Source organism: Pezoporus flaviventris, unplaced genomic scaffold, assembly GCF_033815535.1.
Source record: "Pezoporus flaviventris isolate CSIRO_AGI_PZ_B2104156 unplaced genomic scaffold, CSIRO_AGI_Pfla_v1 ptg000031l, whole genome shotgun sequence".
Classification (NCBI taxonomy): Eukaryota; Metazoa; Chordata; class Aves; order Psittaciformes; family Psittacidae; genus Pezoporus; species Pezoporus flaviventris.
In genome coordinates, this window is record NW_026892579.1 from 19,587,376 (window position 1) to 19,612,031 (window position 24,656).

General features: G+C 41.3%; 1 protein-coding gene across 18 annotated transcripts in view; it reads left to right on the forward strand.

Moving 5' to 3' along the window:
- The window catches only part of SNAP91 (synaptosome associated protein 91), a 69,574-nt gene that overhangs the window by 7,067 nt on the left and 37,851 nt on the right, over positions 1-24,656 (forward strand). For all 18 annotated transcript variants that reach the window (XM_061460370.1, XM_061460379.1, XM_061460376.1 and 15 more), the window contains exons 3-8: positions 15,695-15,837; positions 16,875-16,950; positions 18,906-19,008; positions 20,747-20,840; positions 22,001-22,112; positions 23,444-23,550. In XM_061460370.1, coding sequence (XP_061316354.1) covers positions 15,695-15,837; positions 16,875-16,950; positions 18,906-19,008; positions 20,747-20,840; positions 22,001-22,112; positions 23,444-23,550 — 635 coding nt within the window. The remainder of the gene's footprint in view (positions 1-15,694; positions 15,838-16,874; positions 16,951-18,905; positions 19,009-20,746; positions 20,841-22,000; positions 22,113-23,443; positions 23,551-24,656) is intronic.

Sequence of the window (24,656 nt, forward strand, 5' to 3'; positions counted from 1 at the left end):
CTAGTATTTTTCTGCCTGTGTTCAGGATACTGGAGACTACTTTGCTCTTCCTACCTTACTACCTTCCCCTGGTACTGGGTATCCATGGCAAGGGATTTGCTGCAAGGGCAGCCACTGTGAGAAGAGATAGAATCATAGAATAGTTAGGGTTGGAAAGGACCTTAAGATCATCTAGTTCAACCCCCCCCTGCCATGGACAGGGACACCTCACACTAAACCATGTCACCCAAGGCTCTGTCCAACCTGGCCTTGAACACTGCCAGGAACTGAGGATTCACAAGTTCCCTGGGCAACCCATTCCAGTGCCTCACCACCCTTACAGGGAATCCTCTGTGCCAGATGCAGCTGGTTCCACAATGGGCCCACCACTGGACACAGTTGAGCCCATCCACCAAGCTTATGGCACCTCCAGGAAAGCATACTTGAGAAAGGGCCGAAAACACTGGACAGGCAGAGGAAGGAGGAAGGAAAAAGTGAGAAATAGCAGAGGGAAGTGGCACAGAAAGTATTCCATGGTGCTGAAGCAGATATCCCCTACAGTCTGTGGAGGAGACCCCTGTTCTCAGAGGTCACAGCTGCAGTGTTCTTCCCCTCCCCCAAAAAACCCTTGCCATGTGCATTCAATGTACCCCAAAGAAAAGAGGGACCTTCCTCAGTCAGCTGTGGTATTGCTGAAGGAGCTGGCCCCTATGTTTCAGAGAGTGAGAAAACTGGGCTTGTGGGGGATGGCATTATATCCCTTCCCTTAGTCTTACTATAGTCTATAAAGATGAGTCAGTGGTACCAAACAGTATCATTAAGTGAACATGCCCTGTTCTTTTTTGGAGCTTCTTTTCAAGTCACAGATCACAGTGTGGGTAAAGCACAAGTTCTGGTGTGTGCCTGAGGGAAATAGAGTAGTCTTACCAGTGAGTGTCAGATGAAACTTGAATCTTCAACACGTGGCAGGCAGATTAGGAACAATATTCTGCCTGCCTTAGAGAGAGGAGTTTTGAGTACCATGAACACTAAAAAGCAAGGAATAAAGCAAGCCAGGAAATCAGGATCTGAATCTTGGCACAGGACATCAAATGTGCTGAAAGACTGGGTCATCTAGCATGGGGCTGAACCCTGAACTCACACTAAATGATGTGGTAAAAGAAGCCTTCTTAGTAGCTTTGCAGGCAGTGATCTGTAGCACAGGGTTTTCCAGCAGTACTTTTTTTCCTCTGAGTCAGCAGTACCAGCAAGACTGCAGTGTGAAGCTTCATTGGTAAGTTGATATCAGAGTATCCCACCCCAGCAGACTCGGCATGGTGGCTTGATTTTTGTACTGCCCAAAATTTTGCTTGGATGAGAGCTTGGTGGCTTAAATAATATCTGAAAAAAAAAAACCCCAGATGTTGGCAATTGCTAGAAGGCAATCAGAAAACTTGGCAGAGGCTAGCTTGTCCCTTTGCGGAGTATAGTTAAGTCTGCTTTTTTGCGAGTCTTGCAAAATGCATACTTGAACCTTAAAGCTGTTTTCAGTACTTTTAATCTTGCTGCTTTGATCACATTTACTTCTGCAGAGCTGCTTGAAAACACTGAAAATCAGTACAAAACAAGTTTTGCATGGGTGAGCTCAGAGGTATATTCAACAGTCATAGCTGGTAGCCAATAAGATGCTTGGGTTCATTGAAAGTTCTCTTTAGATTGTGCAACACATTTGTTGAAGCAGTTGAGAGTTGTAGTTCACTAAGACATGGAATATGGCAGCAATCTGGACTAGTGTCACAAATGGTATCGGACATCAGCCTTGAAATGTCACCGTGACTGTAGGTGGAATACTTGAACAGTGTTTTCTAGGCTGCTTACAAATGGTGCATCCACTGGGCGTCTGAGGCTTGACACTTAGTAGTAGGCACAGTATAGGAAATGGCAGTGCTTTGTATTACCACTGACTTCCAGACAAACCAAGTCTAAATACTCTTCTGTTCCTTCTGCCTGCCCAGGATAACGTGATCTCATGCTTTATTCTAGATTCCATCTGTATCTTAACTTAGTTTAATGAAAGGGATTGGATGCTGAAAAGTCCTGGTTTCATGCTAATGTTGTGTATTTGTGTAATCTGTACCCTGGTCATTTGAGCTGAGGCAGTGTGTCAGTTGGTTGCCTTTCCTAGGCTCTGTTTTTCTAGCTATTGGTAAAACTCAAATGTGTTACACTGTTTCTTGCAGAGGAGATTTTGTGGATACACAGAATCATAGAATCAGCTAGGCTGAAAAGACCTTTAGGATCATGAAATCCAACCATTACCCCAGGCCTGCCAAGACCACCACTAAACCATGTAACTGAGGGTCTCATCTAACAGTTACTGAACACTTCCTTCCAGGGATGGTGATTCCACCCCTTCTCTAGGCAGCCTATTCCAGTGCCTGATCACCTTCTCTGTGAAGAATTTTTAATTAGTATCCAATCTACCCCCGCTCCCCCTGGCCCCGGCACAGCTGGAGGCTGTTACCTCTTGCCTATTGCTTGTTATCTGGGAGAAGAGACTGACCCTCACCTCACTACCACTTCCTTTCAGGTAGCTGTAGAGAGCAACAGAGTCTCCCCTGAGCCGCCTTTTCTCCAGACTAAACACCCCCAGTTCCATCAGCCGTTCCTCATCAGACTTGTGCTCCAGACCCTTCAGCAGTTTTGTTGCCCTTTTCTGGATCCACTCCATCACCTCAATGTCTCTTGTAGTGAGGGGCCCAGAACTGAACACAGGATTCGAGGTGCAGCCTCACCAGTGTCAAGTACAGGTGGATGATCACTGCCCGGGCCCTGCTGGCTACGCTATTTCTGATACAAGCCAGGCCTTCTTGTCTGCCTGGGCGCAAGCTGGCTCATGTTCAGTGACCGTCAACCAGCACCCCCAGGTCCTTTTCCACCAAGCAGCTTTCCAGCTACTCTTCTCCAAGCTTGTAGCATTTCATGGGGTTGTTGTGGCCGAAGTGCAGGACCTTCTTGGACTTTGCCTTCTTGGACCTCATACCACTGACCACAACCTGTCAATCCTGTCCAGATCCATCTGCAGAGCCTTCATGTTGTCCGCAAATTTACTGAGGGTGCACTCAAGTCCCCTCATCCAGATCATCAATGAAGATGTCAAACCATATCAAGTGCAAGGTCCTACACCTGGGTCGGAGCAATCCCAGGCACAGCTACAGGTTGGGCAGAGAAGATTCAGAGCAGCCCTGTGGAGAAAGACTTGGGGGTGTTGGTTGATGAGAAAATGAACATGAGCCGGCTTCAGTGTGCACTTGCAGCCCAGAAAGCCAACCGTATCCTGGGCCGCATCAAAAGGAGCGTGACCAGCAGGTCAAAGGAGGTGATCCTGCCCTTCTACTCTGCTCTTGTGAGACCTCACCTGGAGTATTGTGTGCAGTTCTGGTGTCCTCAACATAAAAAGGACACGAAACAAGTCCAGAGAAGGGCCATGAGGATGATCAGGGGACTGGAGCACCTCCTGTATGAAGACAGGCTGAGGAAGTTGGGGCTGTTCAGCCTGGAGAAGAGAAGGCTGCGTGGAGACCTCATAGCAGCCTTCCAGTATCTGAAGGGGGCCTATAGGAATGCTGGGGAGGGGCTCTTCATTAGAGGCTATAGCGATAGGACAAGGGGTAGCAGGTTAAAACTTAAGCAGGGAAAGTTTAGATTGGATATAAGGAAGAAGTTCTTAACTGTGAGGGTGGTGAGGCACTGGAATGGGTTGCTCAGGGAGGTTGTGAATGCTCCACCCCTGGCAGTGTTCAAGGCCAGACTGGACAGAGCCTTGGGTGGCATGGTTTAGTGTAAGGTGTCCCTGCCCATGGCAGGGGGTTGGAACTTGATGATCTTAAGGTCCTTTCCAGCCCTAACCTATGGTTCTATGTTAAACAACACTGTCCCTAATACCAAGCCCTGAAGGACACCACAAGTGACAGGTCACCAACTAGATGTGATAACATTTACTACCACTCTCTGGGCTCCAGCCACTTTCCAACCCAGTGAAGATTCCTCCTGTCCAGGCCATGAGCAACCAGTTTTGCCAGGAGAGCGCTGTGGGAGACAGTGTCAAATGCTTTACTGAAGTCCAAATACACAGCCTCCACCTCGTCATAGAAGGAGATCAGGTTGGTCAAGCAGGACTTGTCTTTCATGAACCCATGCTGACTCACCCTGATCCCCCCGTTTTCCTGCATGTGCTTTGTGATCTCACTTAAAATCATCTGCTCCATGACTATCTCCAGCTTCTAGGGTCTTCCCTCCTGCCCTTTTTGTAGAGAGGCATCACACTGGCCAACTTCCAGTCCTCTGGGACCTGCCCACTGGACCAGGACTGCTGATAGATGATGGAGAGTGGCTTAGCAAGCTCCTCTGCCAGCTCCTTCAGCACTCCTGGGTGTAACCCATCTGCCCCCATAGACTTGTTTATGTCTAAGTGGAGCAGGAGGTTGCTAACCATTTCTTCCTGAATTATAGGCACTTCAGTCAGCTCCCCATCTCTGCCGTCAAACTCGGGGAACTGAGTACCCTGAAGATGAATAGTCTGACTATTAAAGACTGAGGCAAAGGCAGCATTAAGTACCTCAGCCTTTTCCTCATTCTCAGTCACTAGGTTTCCCCTAGTATCCAGTAGAGGATGGAGGTTCTTCTTGGCCCTCCTTGTATTAATATATTTGTAAAAGTACTTTTTATTATCTTTTATGGCAGTGGCTAGATTTAGTTCCAGCTGTACCTTTTCCTTTCTAACTGTCTCTTTAAGTAACCTAACAGCATCCTTGTGTTTTTCATGGGGTGACAGTCCTTTCTTCCACAGGTGATAAACTCTTCTCTTTTTCCTGAGTTCAGGCAATATCTCCTGTTGAGCTAGGCTTGTGGTCTTCCCCGCTGTTTTGATTTTTGACACATACAGACTGCCTGCTCCTGTGCCTTAAGGATTTCATTCTTGCAGAGTGTCCAGACTTCCTGGACCCTTTGTCCTTCAGTAATGTTTCCCAAGGAATTCTGCCAACCAGCATCCTAATCAGGCCAAAATTAAAGTTTAAGGTGGAGGTTTCGCTGACCTTCTTCCTGACTTCTGCAGGGATTGAAAATTCAATGATTTTGTGATCACTTTGCCCAAGGTGTCCTCCAACCATCACGTCACTCACCAGTCCTGCTCTGTTTGTGAACAGCAGATCTAGCCAGGCACAAGCTGGATCTCCCCTAGTTGGTTCACTAACCAGCTGGGTTAGGAAGTTATCTTCCACACCCTGAGGAACCTTCTGGATTTTTCCTTCTCTGCCTATTATGCTCCTTAGCCATTCCACCTCTTCCCATAGCTCTGCCAATGTACAGAGCAAATCATCAATCTACTGACATCTTACACAGCCACCATCTAACATCACTGTCAGGCTCTGGCACTCACTACAGCCAGATGCCTGGACAGTTACGTGCTTATGAGAGACCTCTGTTTGGGTCTCCGTATCCTTTCTGGCCAGCAGAGAGGACTTGGTCTTCTTTGCTTTCTGCCGAGAGGATGTCATCCTAGAGCACTGTCCCAGTGACCGCTGACTGAGCTCACCTCTGCAGCCTGCTGGGCTACTGGACCCTTTCCACTCGCCCTGCCCATGTAAACTGCTGTGCTTCTGGTCACTTGCACTCCCAAGGGTGGTGTTTTATCCACTCAGAGGTGGTGCTGTCCCTCCTGGCAGCAGGGATGGCACTGCTGTCTCCCTCGGTCATCAGAGCCGCCATCTCTTGGGAAAGACCTGACGAGGACTTGGGGCTCCCTTGGTGGCTCTTGCTGTTCAGGATCAAGACTCCTGGATGCTGTGTTTTCCCCATGGTCTGGTGCTGAAGGCTTCTTCTCCAGAGCTACTCACCTCAGGAAATGACCATGCTTGAAGGCCACCAAGAAAGCACACCCAAATTCTCTTATGTACTGAGAACTGCAAGTTGCTGACAGGGTTTTTCTGCAACATGGGTCTGCCTTGTGGCAATCAACTCTTTTCTTGGTTGTAAGTCAATACACAAAATTACCACAGGTAGAAAGCAAGTTGGTGGTTGTTGTAGTTGGGCCACAAAGCTCTAATGAAACAGTTGAGCCTTGTGCTTTGCTTAAGTGGCTTTACTTTCTCAGAGCAGGAATGAAAAATAAAATATGTTCTTTGATAGCTGTTTCTTGGTATTTGGGATACTCGGTTATGGCTGAAACCCTGGTAGGAGTAGACTGAAGAAGTTGGTGTCCACTTGAGCTAAGATTGTTCTACTGTGTATTTAAAGGACCAAAGAACATATCTTTTCAAGAAAGTGTCTTAAACTTTGCTGTCCTAAAGCTGTGAGGCAAGACTGTGCCTTGACTACTGAAAGTGTAGTTGATGACTTCAGATTGACTCTTGTCTTGGCACAAGTGCAGATGACACAGTGGCAGCAGGTGCTTCCATAGCAGATGGTCAGCAGTCAACCTGCAGAGCCTGGCAAGCTCCTAGTGCCTCTGGCATAGTTTTCTTTTATTTCTTAAGTCTCTCTGATAGTTTACAGAATGTTCTAATATGATCCTTCACAGAAGTGAGAGGAAGACATGACTGCTCAAAGCATGAATAAAACATGCTGATTTATCGCCCACATTCCTGAAGTGTGTGCAAGTTTACAAGTTTTGAGGGAGGGCCTCAAAATAAGGCAGGACTGCACTAGCTAGATCATACGTCCTTACACGTAATTGAAGAGCCCACAGAGATGGACTTAAGTGGGAGTTCAAGCCTCTTTTAAAAGAACTCTTACTTCCACTTCTCATTTCAGAGAGTGTAGGACTTGTATGAAAGGGGGAAGCCAGCTGGCCTGTTTCCTGGCATGGAAGGCTGCTGTTTCTCATTATGTAGAGGTCAAATATAGACAAAAGCTTTAACATCTCATTGCAGCAGTTCTTTAGCATCCCTGAAGTTTTAAAACCTAACTTTTTCAAATGCAGACTTGGGTTTGGATCTTGCTGTGTGACTGTGGAATTCACAAAATAGTTACTTGGCCTGTAGTTCCTTAAGTTTTATAACTTCATCTAAACCTATTTATAGAAGAATGTACTTTCTGCTGAGGGGCAGCAAGAGGAAGTCAGCATATCCAGTGTGCCAGGGTTCTGAAAACATACACATTTTGTCATGAGTGATGTTTGATTTCTAGCATCTGAAACAGAATGCTGCTTTCATATGTGAACCTTGCCTTTGACTTTCTGATCTGGTACTTCATTCTAAGCCACATAGTCTTTTTACTTTTGCTACACTTGATTTAAACTTCCAATTGCTCTGTTATTTGTAAATGGCTAGAGTATCAATACACAAAGTTTGCTGTGTTTGTAATAGGTGAGTTTAGATAACTTCCTGTTGTTTATCAGGAAGCTGAAAGTTGCTTAGGCAATACTATGAGAATCGACCTTTCAAAACTCAACTCCATATCATGCTTAGGAGCTTAACTGACTCTTCTGGGTGTTCCAGTCTAGAGATCTGACTCTACGTGAAGCTTTGCTGCCTGGATGTGAACCTGTGTGATGGATTCCAGTTTCCCCATTCATCAATAGCTTGATGGGAGACTTCCACTGCCAGTGGCAAACACATCTTCCAGAACCATTGATGACTTTGAACTGTTGGCTAGCAACTTACTTCTGTTAGGTTTTTAAATATTAGCAGTCCTAACTGCATCTTCCATCCCTCAAGTAGATGTTACAGTGAATTTTACAGAACTTCTTTTCAACATCAAGAAACCTGCAGTGTATGAAAGGCTGCAGGCTCATGTTGAAGAATGAAGTCTACTGGTAGTTGATGTTAGGTTTTGGGTTGTTTTTTTTTGTACATTTCTGAGACTTAAACTCACATGTCTGTACAGCAGAAAGATAGGATGCTTCTTTAACTGGTGTAGTAAAGGCTGCTTCCAATGTGTTTCAGTTTCAGATCTGTAGTGGATCACAAATTGGTATTCTGGGCAGAGTTGATAGGCTAGTGACAGTTTCGCTTCTACAAGCTTATTAAAAATAACTGTTTTTCTGAGGAAATTAGATCATTTTAGGTGGAAAACATTAACCAGGTTTTGTTCTTCTTGGAATAAAAATGGAGGGAGCACAGCAACTCAGATAGCTTATGCACCATACTTCAGTTGATTACCACTTTCTGCCAGATATGGTTGGAGCGTAAGATCAGCCCAACATGTACAGGCTGATTAGAAAATGCTCTAGTATAGGTATTACAGTAAATGACCCAATGCTGCTGTGGCAAACCTGAAATTCTTAATTTTCTGGCATAGCTGTGCTGTTCTGGATAAAACTTGCAGTTGATCCTGTTACTGATATTCCAGGAAACACCCGAGTGATAAGAGATAGGAATTGCTATAATCAACAGGCAATATTAGGTGTTGTTCACCCTCATGGAAGGATAAACATAGGCCACAGCTGGAATCCTGGTATCCAGCTGCAGTAGTCAATTAGCTGGATCTTATTGACTTTTATGTTTCTAAGCAATAATCTTGCAACAGTCCCTTAAACTTGTTCTGTTGTTTGCAGCAAGACCTGGGATGCAATGGGACTGTCACTTTAATGCTTACATGGATGGAGAGAACAATTCTGCCCCTTGAAGGAAATTGAATAAATGCCTTGAAGACTTGGCAGAAGATTGGCTGGTGGCCGCAGTTTCATATATCTTCTCTAAACTAATGCGTACTTTGCTTAAGGCTTCCAGGTTTGAATTGCTGAAGGAAATGGCTTGTAGAATGAGGTCTGAGATCTGCAATGTGAGATAAAAATTCCTTTTTATGCAAAGTTATTAGTCAAATGCTTAACACAAACACTACTTGTAATGTTACTAGGTTTTTTCCACATCCTTTCCTTCCCTAGATTTTGGCATCTAAGATGCCATATTACTATAGGATGGTGAATAGCATTTCTCAAGAGAATTACTTATAACCATCAGTTGGTGTCCACCAAATGCAAATAGCTTTTTCTATATCTTAAATTACTGTGAACTGTGCAAAAAAAAGGTAGTAAAGTGATGACTTGTGGCTTAGCTACTGTTTGTCGGAAGTCAGTAAAATAGAGAAGTGGCACATCTAGCTCCAGAATTACTTAATGTTTCATCTTGACACAAGCAGAACTGCTCAATTCTCGTCTCTGAACAGAAAAATACATGTTTCTGTTGAGTTAGTTGTAGAGCAGGATTTGGGTGGAGAAAGGGTTTGGAATGGGGTCTCTGAGTGTGAGGAAAGAATCATTAGAGCAGTGATTTCTCCTCTTTCCCCTCCTCTGCTGGATTTATTGCCTGAGACAAATTCTTTGGTATTCAGAGTAAGTGAATTCTGAATTCTGTACAAATGAGGCTCAAGACTGAGCTTCTTACTGCTTTGGACAGGGGAAAGATTCTGTCCTTAACTAAGGCTTTTCCTACAGTGAAGCTACCTGAAAAAGCTGTGGTGGCTGTCATCAGGAAGAAACCAGGCAGGATATTTTTTGACCATGGGGGCTTTTCCCCTTTGCTTAGTGTTCTGGATTCATGCATATCAGGCTAAAAAGCTGCTTTCCTTAGTACGTTTGTATTAAGGAGTTTGTCTAGCCCATCTTCTGGGTGACAGCAGTACTGTTCCAGATACCTAATTCCTAAGTAAAATTGAAGCTTTTATTCTTTTGAATAAAAAAGAATAAAATTATGGGTGTTAGTAAGGCTTCAGAATTCATCCATGAAATATATAGTAATTAATTACTAGTCTTAAAGACTGTACTTAAAACCTCAATGACCGCTGCTTAAACTTGAGCTTTTGTAGCTGACCTGAACATCATCTTTCAGTTGTACCACTCTCAAGAAGAGAATTCCAATGTAAACACTAAAGGTAAGGCACATCATTCTCCCCCAGAGGCAGTGGAGCTGAAAGTTCTGGCAACTTTTAGGTAAAAAATATTTATAGTTCAAGGAACTTGAAGGAGTTGCTTAAGGAAGACATTTTTTTAACATGGTATAATCACACTTTCTCCCCACTAGTTCTTAGGGAGACAGCTGCCTTGGTCACACCCTTTCAGACCCCGTAGAAGACCACCTGACAGTTGGCTTTTATTTTCCCCTTTCCGGGGGAGCTGCACATGAACCTTTCAAGAGGAAAAGATGGATGTACAGATCATTAAGGACCAAAAGGAACAGAAATCCTGCATAACTGGATTAATAATGCTAATGAGCTGGGGTGATCTTTGCAAATGACTTACAGTCAAATATGTTGCCTTGATATGATGGGGAAGGAGGGGTACAAGCCATATGAAGGCACATTAAAATAAAGTCCAGCTATGTATATTGACAGTAGATTTTTCAGCTCTGTTTTCAAAACAGGTGTTTGGTGAGCTGTTGTATTTAAAAAGGAGTAGCGTGATAATAAGATGATTCTAAGTAAATTCTCAGTTTGAGAAACTGGAAGAAGCTTCAAGAGAAATTTGCTGGTACTTGAAGTCATCTGCCCTGTCTCCTTGCAGACTTCATGTGATTGATAGAGAAGAAAAAACTCTTCTCTTCTGCAAAACACTTAATAGTATGGGTAGTATGAATATGCCTATGAGTAGGCAGAGAGGAAGAAATTGTGCATTAAAGGTTGTCTTGATGTGGGATGCAGTTGTGTGGTTCAAAGACTGATTGCTATGACTCCTCAAACTTCAGGATCTGCAGCAAATATTTGTCCTCACAATATTGAGATACATTTGGGAAAAAGGAGGTCTTTGGATTAAGGCTGGAGGGAGAAGGTGGCAATTATTTGTAGTCACAATGACTATAGCTGCTGGGAAAGTCTTTATAGTACCTGAAAAGCATGTGCTGTTCCAAAGACTGTGTTTGTGAGTTGGCATAGGCTTGAAAGTGCATAGCAATATCTGGAAGATGCTGGACTTCAGTAAAGCGTGGACTTGCTGGGGTTAAGGTGAGATGTAGTAACTTGCACAGACTTTTGGGGAGAAGGAGAGGACAGCATGAATTGCTGTTCTGCTTGGACAGATTATGATGCACTTTTGTGGAGATGGATGAAATGAGGGTGAAAAGAGTAAACGTTAATCTCACAGATAAATTCCTGACTCTTGTTTGTGGAATTGCTTGATAGTCAAATCCAGCAATATTAAAATCATCTAATGTTCTTATGAGGGATTATCATAGGAACAGAAATCAATAACTTTATTCTGCTTTCCTGTATTGTCTTGTGGCCAGACTTCGATAGACCTGGAAGTTCAACTCTTACATTGATTGATGTAGTAGCATCCTAGTGCAGTTCTGTGTCTTGCAAGGGAGGACTTGTGCTGTTGCATGCCTATTTAACATTTTTGGTTGAGTGTTGTGAATTCTTACTTTAAGCCACTTCTTTCTATTCTTGACTAGCCTGGATTTGGAACAATCATGTTCATGTCCTTTTCTATAGGATCAAGGCATTATTTAAGTACTTGTAAGCAAGAATAAAAACCTTGTGAAGACTATTGTAGCATTCAGCATTGTAGTGAGGAAGGTCTGTAAGGGAGTTACAGTCAGATTTGGCAAAGTTTAGGAATTGAACATATGACACAGGTCACATGCTGAGGCTTGCATGTTAATTCAGCCTGGAACAACAGCTGCTCTTAAGTTCACACCAATATCCTTCTGAACAGAGATACAGAGACACAGCTGCAGAGTGCTGCCGCTTCTCTGCATACTGAAATGTAAATTGCTAATAATTAACTTTGAGCTGGGAAATCCTAGGTCTGCTTGTTAATGGATTGAGTAAAAAGAACCCAAATGAGAACAGGGAAAAATCCCGCCCAGATCCAGAACAGAATACAATCTGAAAAGGTAAAGGAGTAAGAAAGGTTATTTAAAGTCTTATATAATGTCTTTCATAAAAAAAAAACACCAACAAACAACCAAAAAAAAAAGGAAAAAAAAAACAAAAAAAAAAAAGAAAACAAGCCAAAAAAGTAATTAAAAATCTCTGCCCCAGGGAGTTTTTAATGAGAGACTGAAGAACTCTGATATTCTGAAGACTTTGAAACTTTCTTGCTTGTTCTCTTTTTTTGCCATATGAGCTTAACAAACACCAAAATTCGTCATATCTTTTAGTGGTTTCTAAAAAGTCATAAAGAGCTAAGGAGTCTTAACTTACTTCAGTCCACTGAACCCTCCACTGATCTTCCTCAGTTTGGCAGGTTTGCCTTTTTGTTAATGAAGGTGTTAATCATACTCTACCTTTGCTTCTCTTCCCCAATTAAGTTGCAGATGTCTTAAGACTGGGTCAAAAAGTTGGCTAGTCAGAGTTTAAAGACTGGTGACCAGACTTGACTTATGGTGTCAAAGAATTGTCAACCATTTATTTCTTCTATGTACACTGGTTTTGTATCTCAAAACTTAACTAGAAAAATTGTATTCAAGTCCAAAGTATAATGTGAAGAAGGAACTCTAGACTGAATGACTGCTTGATATAGCAGCTACCAAAGTGCAAAGAGAGGAAATAGAAAAAGTTATGTACTTTGATTTGGCAAGTATAATTTAGTCCTACAGTAAACAAATGGATTCATATTAAGGGTGTATAGGTCCTCATTTTCCAACAACTTCATTTCTGTGAAAGTCACAATGAAGGCACTTGCTGCTGCTCCTGTACAATTCTTGTTTACTTACTCTGCTTGGAATTTGTATTTGAGCTCAGTTTCTGGTTTTGGGGATTAGTTGTCAGTGAACTTGACATGGATGACTGCAGTAGCAGAAAATTCCTCAGGAAGGTACCTTTAATCCTTGTCCTACTTGTGTGTACTTCAAATGGAATCAACTTTGCAAGATTGTTTCATATGGCTTCTGATGGGCTGTTACTGTTTAATATTATCTATTTTGTATTAACAAGACCACCTGTGACTTGCTTGGAAGACTGAACTTCATTGTCTCTTTTCAAAACTGTTTCTGTCCCATCAGTAGACATCTGAATTGGTATCTTTTGAAAATGCAGTCCCTAGATTTTTTCCTTGTACCTATTCTTCCCTTCCACATTTTAAGATATAGCTTAGCCACCAAACTCTGCTGCACAGAGTTCATTAAAGTTAGCTATGCCTGTGAGTTGTTCCAAATGCTAACAATTGCTGTTAAACTGAGACTCTGTGGTATAGGGGAAAGAAGCACAAGATGCTTGAGTACCTTAACTTTGTGGTGTGACTTAATGGGAAACAGCTCTGCAAGAATTAAACCCCCACCTCTTTTTTTACACACACCCCCCCCCGACCTCTGATGATGAGTAAAATCATGCATGGTTTAATTCTTTTCTGAAAGTAGTAGGCTTAAATTTAATCATACCTCTCCACTCAGCACACTATAATTACTCTAAAGCATTTAGAGCTGCAGACTAAGATGCTGTACCCTCCAGCAGTTTGGAGAGAAGGCAGAAATGACTAAGTGATGTTAGAAGTAGTGCTGTGGTAGTGTATAGGTAGCGCACTGCAGATTCAGTTGCCAGCGCTGCTGTGCGTGAACTCCTTTGAGGTTTCATTATCTAACACCTACTGATGGGATACACAATTTATAGCACCCCTTGTCCATAGTGAGCTACGTGCTGAAACTTAGGACTGAAAGCTTGGAAATTTGATGCGTGTTTTCTTATACTAAGGGCAAGTGCTGTCATCTGCAATAAAACCTCTGAAAAGGGTAAACAGGGAGCAAGCCACTTGTGAATTGCTTCAAGGCTTTTACAAACCACTGTCTCCTATAATGCATTAATCAGCAGTACAGAATAAAAGAATATTGGCCTGTTTCAATTCAAGGAGAATTGTTGGGGCACTTTGAGCTTGAGCTGCTGTCATTCAGTTGTCTGCAGAACTGCCTCCTTCAAGGGTAGTATTACTGAGGTTACAGAAATTAGCTTTACATTTCAGAAGATGTTCTGCAAAAAAACCACAACAGAAACAAATCCACTGTGACAACAAACATTTTAAAATCAAACTTAGCTAACATCCCATTTTTGTTTTCTGTTTCATTGCAGTGAAATGTCTCATTTCACTCAGCTAAAGCTGAAGACAACTTGTAGCTTTTATGCTCATGCAAAAGACAGTTTTAAACACAAGCGCTGTAGTTTTCACAGGTTTCTGGCTGATTTCTTCTATCTTAAATGAGTCTGTTTAATAGAAGTAAAAAATACCATAAAAACCGAGTGCCACAAATAAAAAATAAATCTACTAAATGTCTGAGTGCTTCTGGTACAGCAGTGTGGGTTCTGACCACACCACGTGGTTCTCAACAGCTGATGACACTTATTGGTCTGTTTGACAGACCTGTCCTCTGGACTTTCCCTGCCCTGCAGAGGCAGAATCGGTAGTTTAGCAGCAGTCTGGACCTTGGCTTTCTGCTCTTAGCAGCATTACTGCCCTCCATTATATGGGGTTGTGCTGGGGAGGGAAAGCAAGTGGCCCTGCTGTGCAGGCGAACTGAACTCCTGTAGAGCGTTTACAGCAGGCTCGCATAGTTTAGGTGTGTGAGGATCAGTCACAGAATAACCTGTCTGCTTCTAGGGTGAAATACCTGTCATCACCGAGTGACTTAAATAGTTGGATGAACATTTCTAGTTGTGGGAGGGGAGTGTGGGGGAATACATAGAAAAACATTAACAATGGTTACTGTTCTCTCAGGGAAAAGCAGAAGATCAGTATTTTCATTAGTAATACAGATAATGCTTAGTCTAGTAAGTTAAAATTTTACACTTTTTTTGCTTAGGTCTTCAAACTTTAAGCCTCAGCCCTACAATTAGGTCTGTATTCTTTGCTCTTTGTGGTGCAAAGTGGAGTTGTCTCCTGAAATCTTCCTAGAGCCTTGTCTGGCATCACATGGGTTTTGGTCATGCAGTTGCAGTATGCAGTTTCCAGCTGTGTCTCAAAATAGGTGACAGCTTGTAGATCATTGCTGGCTGGTTAGCAAGAGCCTGTAAGCAATAGGTGGTATAGCAAATCAAAGGTCCTGTCAGTAGTTGTGAGATACAGATGCTTAGTGGCAAGCTTGCTGCCCTGCTGTTTGATTTAAGTACTTAGCTTAATTTTCTGTACTCTTCTGTACAAGTGTATGCCTTCCCAATGTACAGGATAGTCTAATGTCTTACCTTTTCTATATAAGGTGCTGTTGCTTGCAGAAAACTATTGTTCTTCAGTATAAACTAATGTTTATCCATGTCTTTCTTTCTGCTGTTGAAGAGGTCTTGATGCGTGCCTGAATGTACTCTTCTGCTGTCTAGGTCTGTAGAGACTGTAGGGTGTGTGCTGTAGCACACTGATTAAATTCTAATCTGAGATGACTAGAGTATCTTGTTCCTGGTGATACCCGTTTTTGCTGGTGTGACTGTATTCAGTGTGTTTTATGCGTTACCTGTATGTGAAGCGTTCAGAGACTTATTCATCTAACCCAGAGGTAGTGAACTGCCACAATTACCTTGAAAACCTGCAAACAGTAAAGCCATGTGATGTTGTTCATCCTAACTTCATCTGGGATGAAGATGGAAAAAGGTTGGGACATAGCTCAGGACAGAGCTGTTGGAAAACCAGTACCATTTTATGAAAGAGACAGACCAGTGTTGCTGTTAGCACATGCTAACAGTTTGGTTTTTTTTAAATGTACAGAACTTGCTATTTGTTACAGCCATGGCCTGCAGCCTGGTGGGCTGACAACTTGGCCATTGTGCAGACTTTTTCGTTTTATTTGTTGCACCTAATGCCTTCTTTTTCTGTCTCTTACAGATTTGATCCAAGCAACTAATGAAACAAATGTGAATATTCCTCAGATGGCTGATACACTTTTTGAGAGAGCAACAAATAGTAGCTGGGTGGTCGTATTCAAAGCCTTAGTTACTACACATCATCTAATGGTTCACGGCAATGAGGTAAGTGTAATCAGCTTTCTCTCGAGACCACATTGCAAAGGCATCCCTTTTGAGCTAGTAAGGACCTGAGAACAAAGGGCAAGAATGACTCTTGATGAGGAACAAACTTAACTTTAATAACGTAGTTGGAGGCACGCCGATAATCTGTCTCTTCATTTACCAACTTGTAGCATAAAAGCAAGCAGCAGCCTGTTGCTGGATGTTGACAATTTATGTGCTCTCTGAAAACAGAGCTATGCAAGATTGAAGACTACCTGGGACTTTCTGACTGAGTCAGAAGTTGATGTTCTGGCACATGTGTACTGCCATCCAAATAACTGCCTTCTCTGCATGAACACTGAAATATTCCTAGACTTGTAAATTCAGCTTGATTGCCTTTTGGACTGCATTTTCCTTGCCCTTGCTTTTTATTGACCTGTATAGACTGGTATGTCTGCACAAAACCAAAACGCTTACTTAAAGAGCTTTAGTATGACTGTGAAATAATTCCTCCCTGCCTGTATATAAAGTGTTTTCATACAATGAACTTCTCCAATGTTACAGTGTAAATTCTTACTCCTGCCCTAATTTTCTGTTCCAATATTCTGACTTGCTTTCTGTAGCTGTTTCAGTCTGCTAGTCCCTGTAACTTGATGTGGGGCTTGCTTGTTATTAAAACAGGCCCTCATCTTGACTGAAACTGGGAGCTGCTGGGTTGAAGTCTGAGAGCAGCCCGGATATGGTGCTTTGTAAGCAGATAAATATTGTGCTTCCTCAAATTTCTTTGAGAATTCACCATTTTTATTGCTCCTTCCACACTCTGGTTTGTATTTTGCCCAGAATATTTTTTTTTGTATACAGTAGGATATTCAGTAGAGATTCAAACTAAAGGTAATTAATCCAAATGGATGAAAAAGGTTTTGAGGAAGACGTTGCAGGCTAAAACAAAAATCTGGGTTTTCATGTGTTTATGCTGGAAGTAGACTGTTAATCTTCCTGCTAGTAGGTACAAGGCCTTCAGATACAGCCTGTGATAAGAAAATAACTTTGTGTTTCAGAGGTTTATTCAGTACCTGGCATCTAGAAACACATTGTTCAATCTCAGCAATTTTCTGGACAAAAGTGGATCTCATGGTAAGCCTACTCATGTCTACAATCTTAACAAGATTCTGAATGAGATACTATTATTTATTTGCTCCTTTATTCATAAGATGCAAATAATATACAAATGTGCTACTGAAGCCTTTTTCTAAGTGTCTAATGAATACAGGAGTTCAAGTAGACTGCTGGACAACTTCAGAACAGCGTTTCTCGATTACTTCAAAATTTCCACTTTAAAGGTGAAAGTGTATGACTCCTTTAGAATATACTTGTTGAAAATCTGGGCCGAGTAAGCCATATCCTTAACTGTTATGGGAATTAAGGATGAAACGGATAGCTTTTCATTTATTTATTTTGGTTTTTTTTTGTTTTTGTTTTTTCTTAGTCTTAAATGATAGTATGTTTGCTTGGGGACCCTGCACCTTTTAGGAACTGTCTGTAAGTGTTTAATGCGGGGAGGGGATGGCACCAAAAGAACTAACTGGTTTTGATTTGAGTGGTATATTTGAAAAGGTCTAGGCAGAAATTGAGGAGTTGTTCCCTTTAAAGATTACAGTCTGCTTTTCTACTTTGGACTCTGGAATTAGTGAATTTTCCTGTTCCATCACTTAACAGAGGAAAAGCTTGTCTGATAGTAGTTCTGCTAAAGAAGAGAGAAAACTTCTATTTTGGTAGCTGCCGGAGAATATTAGACTATATGCAGAATGCAGGAATGCTACGATAATAGGCAGAATCAAAGCAATGGCACGTTACTCTGTCTCTCAATGGAGACACGTGACACCAGAAAGACTTAAGCATCTTTGAGAAGTGGTAACACAGGGCCAGGAACAAAGCCAAACAAATACTAAAACTATGTTTGTCTTAGCAAAGCATGCTATGCATATTCAAAGATACTGGTATTTGGCAGCAGTTAATTCTGTTAAATGCACAGTTTTGTGTCTTTGCCATTTGCTTGAGACTTGAATTGCAATTTCATAGATAATACAGCATTACAACAGTGGGTCATAGGTAACGAGGGGTCAGAGTTGGTAGTGTTAAACCTGAGTTGGCAGAGATACTTAATGTTGAGAGATATTAAAGAAAAGTAGTCAGTGACTAAATTGAGGGGTGTAGCTTTTAACAGGGACTTGTACTGAAGAGGAGGAAGGGTTGTTTTCTGCATGCATTTCTGTAGTTTAGAGGAAGAAGCTTTGAAAGAAATACGTGAAGGATAAACTGTAATACTGACTATTCAGAAGTCTTACAGGCTTGAAGGTCACTGAAGTTTGAGGATGTTTGTACAGTATCATGTGCCTGGAAGACCTCTGGTGTAACAGTTCAAAGGAAGCACTAATCTCTATGAATACCATCAAAATTTCTTTGTTCTGGTAAATCTAGTTAGGGGAATTTTGAAGATGTAAGAGTTGGAGGGACTGACATACATGAAATAGTGGGAGCGGTTAAGTTGAAATTGATCTTTATCCTAGAAGTCATGTATCACTTAAGTAAAAACATTTTGTTAAATTGACATTTTTGCCTGTTAATAGAGGAGTAACTAATTTTGCCATCAAGTAATGTTACCACGGAACTGTGTAGGATCCACTAGCAGGTTTTGCCAGGAGCCATGCAGTGGTACCCTGGATGACTGATTGAATGAATTGGTTTGGATGAATTGATTGAATGACTGTGGTAGGTTGTTTTGGTGCGGCATTTCTGCTTTTTAGAATCATAGAACAGTTAGAGTTGGAAAGGACCTTAAGATCATCTAGTTCCAACCCCCCTGCCATGGGCAGGGACACTTCCCACTAAACCATGTTACCCAAGGCTCTGTCCAACCTGGCCTTCAGAAGCTGTTAGATGTCTTGTGATTGCCTGTTCTGTATGTGGACTGTATAGTGCAACAGAAATCACATAATCCTAAGGTCTCTTGACTGTATATTATTGTTTACTGAAGAACCTCCAAACAAGTGTGAAAAAATTTAATGTAAAATATGTGACTGTTTTTTCAGGTTATGACATGTCCACCTTTATAAGGCGTTATAGTAGATACTTGAATGAAAAAGCATTTTCCTACAGACAAATGGCATTTGACTTTGCAAGAGTGAAGAAAGGGTAAGCAAAGTTTATATGTGTAAACTGAAAGTGTGCCTGACCCAGAAAAATCTAGTTTGTGGCATTACACTTAATTTTAGTGTTTCAATGACGTTGTTCTTACGTTCTTTATTTAGCTACAATGAAACACCAAAATGGCCAGGTTTCTTAAGTAATTGTAATTGGTTAAGAATTGCAGAAGGAGGAGAAAAAGGACTGTAGGTAAGGCAAATACTGAAGACTAAATTAAGGTGGCTTGCAGAACTGGGAGCTTTTAGTGCTATGTGCTAAATCTGACTTACTAAATTGTGCTGCCGCAAGACTGTGTTTAGGACTTGGAGAAGGAAAAGTTCTGAAACTATATTTATGGATGTTTCATTACTCTTCAGACAATTCCAGTAAGAAAGGTGACATATTACAAAGGAAAACTGAAGTATACACCTGAAGTTCTTATCAGGCAACACAGCAAATGATTATAAATTGAACAGAATAAGGTTATAAATTACTGATTTTATTTCCCACGAGGACTGTGTGTTCTGTAGTTTGGGATTCTGAGTTATTAATGCAGGCATCACTGCCAGGCTTTCCTCTTCTGCTGCTCAGACTGCCAGAAGGTGTAGGGCCTACTGTGAGAGCTTTGCTGCATACCTGGATGCTATTCCCATACTAGAGACCAGAGCAGTTACTCTTGAACCTGTCTGGAATATGAATCACTAAGAAGCTTGTGGTATGAAGGCTGGTAACTAGTTGGATTGATATATTGAGCAGGCTTTGATCCAGAAGGCTGCTGTAGTGCTAGCATCTTAAGTTCCCTTTGTCACCTAGTGCATTTAAACACTTCATGTTAAATAAACTTTAGTTCGGGTTGCTAGGATTTCTATTCCTGTCTTGCTATATGTTCCTGGAAAGGCTTTCTGTGCTTGTTATTTCTGGTGCTGAAAACAAGGTGCTGCCTCAAAGTGTAGCATAAAATAAGTAAGAATAGTGGTATGCATTTCCAGAGAGGAGATGCTATACCTGTCAGTGACCAGAATGGGGCAATACATAATGGTGATCGTACAGGTCTGTGGTATTCAAAGATAAAAATGTACATGTGTGAAGGCTGCTGTAAGACTATGGGTGACAATTAAGGAATGCTACACATCCATGACTTCTGTGTGATCCTGTTGGAGTGATGGTTCAGAACTGATAAGGCAGGTCAAAATCAGTGGAAGTGCTGTGAAGGAGTAATGGAATTAATTATTATGCATGAATACAGAGGAAAATAAGCTCTAAGCAAAGATTGCCCTGATTTAAATTGTCACTGAATCGGCATGCATATATTGTGGCACTTGATGGGGAAGAAAAACAGCCTATAGCCTTTTTTTTGCTGATGTGTCTGTGGTCACTGAAGAGAATGTGTTGTTGTTAGTTATTCATAGCAAACTTGATGCACAAGGACTATCAGTTCTATAAGTACTTCTGTGACAGTATTTCTTGTCAAGTTATTTAAACTCTCAGTGTCCTCTTTCCATAAAGAGATCAATCTCTTGCATTCATCACTCGAACACAAAACCTTTCCTCTCCTGCTGTGAGGGTGGCTGGTTTCCTGCCAGCTCTCATGATGATGTGAGAAGCAGGAGAATCAGATAGTGCCAGCAACGGCATTCTGATCAGAAATGGATTATAGTTGCTTTAAGCTTACATTTAAACAACAAATCAGTCTGGGAGAAGGGAGAGGGGAAACACCATGGCTTCTAATCTCTATTCCCTCTTGCAGAGCTGATGGTGTAATGAGAACAATGGCTCCTGAAAAGCTGCTGAAGAGTATGCCAATATTACAGGAACAAATTGATGCACTACTTGAATTTGATGTATGTACTGAAGCTGACCCAGCATTAACACTGGACAGTGACTTATAAATGATGTGTTGTAATGAACGTTTCCCACTGAGGCAGTGAGTGAAGGATGGCCCTTCCCTGTATATATGAAATGTGCATATTGCAGGGTAGAGAAACAGCATGAGAAATGAGGGGCATTGAGGAATGCTGACTCAGAGCTTGGAGTTTCATTTTCTGTATCAGTGAGGGGTAAAATTGGACAAAATAAGGAGACAGAAGAATCTTTTTTTTTCTGTCTCTTGGCAACCAACTTCTTTTTGGGGGGAGGGAAACAGACATTAAAATACCACATGTACATTGTTTGGCATCCTCAAAATCTTCATCTGGTTCTTAGCTGTAAACTAAATTGGCTAAAGTTTAATCTAGACTGTTCATAGAAATAAAACCCTACAATGTATTTATAAAGTTATGAATGTTGGTGGGATTGTTTATCTGCTTTAAGGATAAAACCAGGTTTAAGCTGTGTAAGAGGTGTAGGGTAATATTGCTAAGAAGTCTTTGAAAGAATTGGTCTTGAGTTTCTGCTCTTGGTAGGCAGGACACACACCCAGGAGGAAGGAAGAGCCCATTAAAGCTTTCAGAAGAAAGTTTTAGAAGTACATGTCTCACTAATGTCTCTTTTGTTCATTAAAAAGCGTAGGAATTTTGATAGTTATCTCAGAAGAGGAGGTATTTTTAATGAAATAAAGATCTTTTAATAAATGAGCACTTATTTTCTGCCCAACTTAACATGAGAACTGGAAAGGTCTTGACATCGTTAACCCAACCGTATTATCTCATAGACCTCTGAGGTTTTGTTAAGCTGTGCTGTGAACTGACATCTTTTGTCCAGTTTCATAAAACTTTGTTAATAGCATCTCTGCCTTCCTCCTCTTCATGATAGGTGAAGAAGTTAAGGCTAAGATGCTTACTGTTGATGGGAATAGTCCTCTGCTGTAGTGAATCATTTTGGAGTGGTGAAGAAAGCAATCCTTGATGTATCTGCTAACTGGAACTTTTCTTTGGTTTCTTTGTTGGAAAGCTTGTATTCAGCACTTGGGTCTATCTATAATAGCATCAGATACTTGGTGCAAGCTGAAACTTCTGATTGCATTCAGTACATCTATTGTAAATAACTGGTATTTTATTTGTAGGTTCATCCAAATGAACTGACAAATGGTGTCATAAATGCTGCATTCATGCTTCTGTTTAAAGATCTTATCAAACTTTTTGCTTGCTACAATGATGGGGTTATTAACTTACTAGGTAAGTAACCTGGTTGGTACCTATATCTTGTACACCATGAGTGAGTGAAAAACAGGTTTCAGATCTATTACAGTTTTTTATTTCAATTTCATGAAAATGACATTTTTCTTGACTGTTATATTCTGAAGTGAGAGAAAACTTTAAGCCATAACCTTGTATGTTAGTGTTCATCTGAGGCTGGATTATCATTGCCCTTAAAACTGTACAGATATCTACATGTCATAGTATGTCCTACCAGGTTAGCAAAGTAGCTTTTGTTCCTTGGTTGCGCTTTTAAGATGCTCAGATTCTTCTTTTTATATGCTGTGTGGTGGTAGTCTATCTGCAAGTATGACTGCCAAAGCTGGATCCCATCCAGAGCCCCACCTTCTGTCAGCCTACAAGTCTGCAAGGCTGTGAGCGTGTTCAGAAGCTCAGGCAGCTTGGTGTGATCGCTAGCATAACACACCTTAATCTTTCCTTGCAAAAGGCTTTGTTATGAAGTCTAAAACCAGGAGTGGTGTAAACTGCAGGAAACATAACTGACCCTGTAGAAAATGAGCTTCAGCTATTAAAGCTTGTGAGCACTTCAGCTGGTCTATAAAGACAGCTGAAAACTGAGATTGCTTAGCCAACGTGACTGACCTAAACTCTTGCTGCAGCTAGAACAGGAAGAAACAGAGCATTTACAGAGACTGAACTGGCAAAAGGATATTCCTGAGCTGTAGATTTCAGACATTTTTTTGTGTCCCTGTTGCTGTGCTTTCTGGTGGTTTCATGAAAGTAAGTCCCAGGTGCTTTGACTCATACTTTAGGCATGGGAAGCTTATGGAGCAGATATAAGTGAGTTGGGCATAACAATCAGATTGAGATTTTGCTGTCTACTGCTACTTAAAGAATAACTTCAGGTTGAAATATGTGGCAGTTGTTCATGATAATGGACATGAACCAACCTTAGAGAGATACTCCAGTGAAAAAAGTACCACTCTTTGGAATGGAGGCAACTTGGGAGAGGATATATTGATACATGTTTAAGTATCTTTCATTGCTTTAAATTTTATCTACTTCACGTGCTTACTTTTTGTCTTGAAAAACCTGGTTTACGTCACACAAAATGCTATGGATAGTTGGGGTGCAATTTTCCAGTCTATATAGTTTTCAGAAGCTCAGCAAGCCCAACTTCTAAATACTGCCAATGACTAAGAAGACTGCTAGGTCAGTGTCCAAGTGAAGAAAAATGTTAATGGAGTGCAATATTCCTGAAACGTGATTTTCCTGAAAAACAACGTTACTGATGAATGCAGACCTCATGTAAGATACCTTAACTGAAACTTGCCAAATTATTTCTCTAGAGAAATTTTTTGAAATGAAAAAGGGACAATGTAAAGACGCTCTTGAAATCTACAAACGATTTCTCACTCGAATGACCAGAGTGTCAGAGTTTCTTAAAGTTGCAGAGGTAAGTGATTTCCAGTCTTCTGGAGTCTGGCACTTAAGTGTTTTGTGAAGTTTTTAGCACTGAAACAGTATATTAATTGCACTTGGTAACCATATGACTCATTGTGTATATTAATGTGAGGCATTATAGAAGTTTCTGGATCTGCTTGTTCAGCTCTTCTAGAAGTAGTTAAGCTCTGCTTAGTATTTCCACATCTTTACTGTGCAGCCAGCCTCAACTTTCCTGGTAACGTAACAGATGACATGACTTGAACTGTATCAGTGTTTCTTGGAAATGCTGTATTAAATGCATGTTTCTAGAACAGGGTTGAACATTAGAGGAAGATACAGCAATTAGGAATAAAAGCATAATGATTTTATAAGTCTGTTCTTTAAATCTTTCCAGCCAACTACAAGTTAACTGGAATGTGAAATTTTCCTGGTTTTGATCCTTGTTATTGTCCTCTTATGTGGATAATACAAATACTACATGGTTAATTAACTATTTTGCTGGGCTCTCATTTATAGTAGTTGGCTCCTTGGCACAACACACATTCCATGTTTCATGCTTCATTATAATGGACAGCACTAATGAGCCAAATAAAAAGTTTGTTTCTTTGCTAATTGCTAATTTGTTTAACTATTCAGGAAAGAGCCTGCTAGACTTATGAATGTCATGTAATGTTGGATATGAATGTTGGACTTGAGGGAGTGAAGTGCTTCAGACACCTATAGGTCATCTTTGCAGGGCAGGGGCTATAGTGACTATACGTCAGTAACCTAGGTGCAGTGCAGCTTGCTTTTCTGCAAAAGCTAAATAAACAGGTACTTCGAGGAGCCACAGAGAAGCGGCTAATAGAAGACTGCAGACTTGGACCTCATCTTGCTGTATTTGAAATGCTAGGAGACAAGGTCAGAACCACAAAGCAACTCGAGCTTTAGTATTATTTTAAGTGGTGTCTCCTAGGATTTGCTTGCTGGCTGAATTTCAGAGAACTTCATTAGGACAGTCAGGTATCTGGATAGTATGTTTGGCAGTTCACTGATGTGCTGTCCTTTGGGACAACATTGTATGGCCAGAAAGCACTGCCTGACTTGCAGTATGGAGTTTAAACTCCCTTTGCTTTT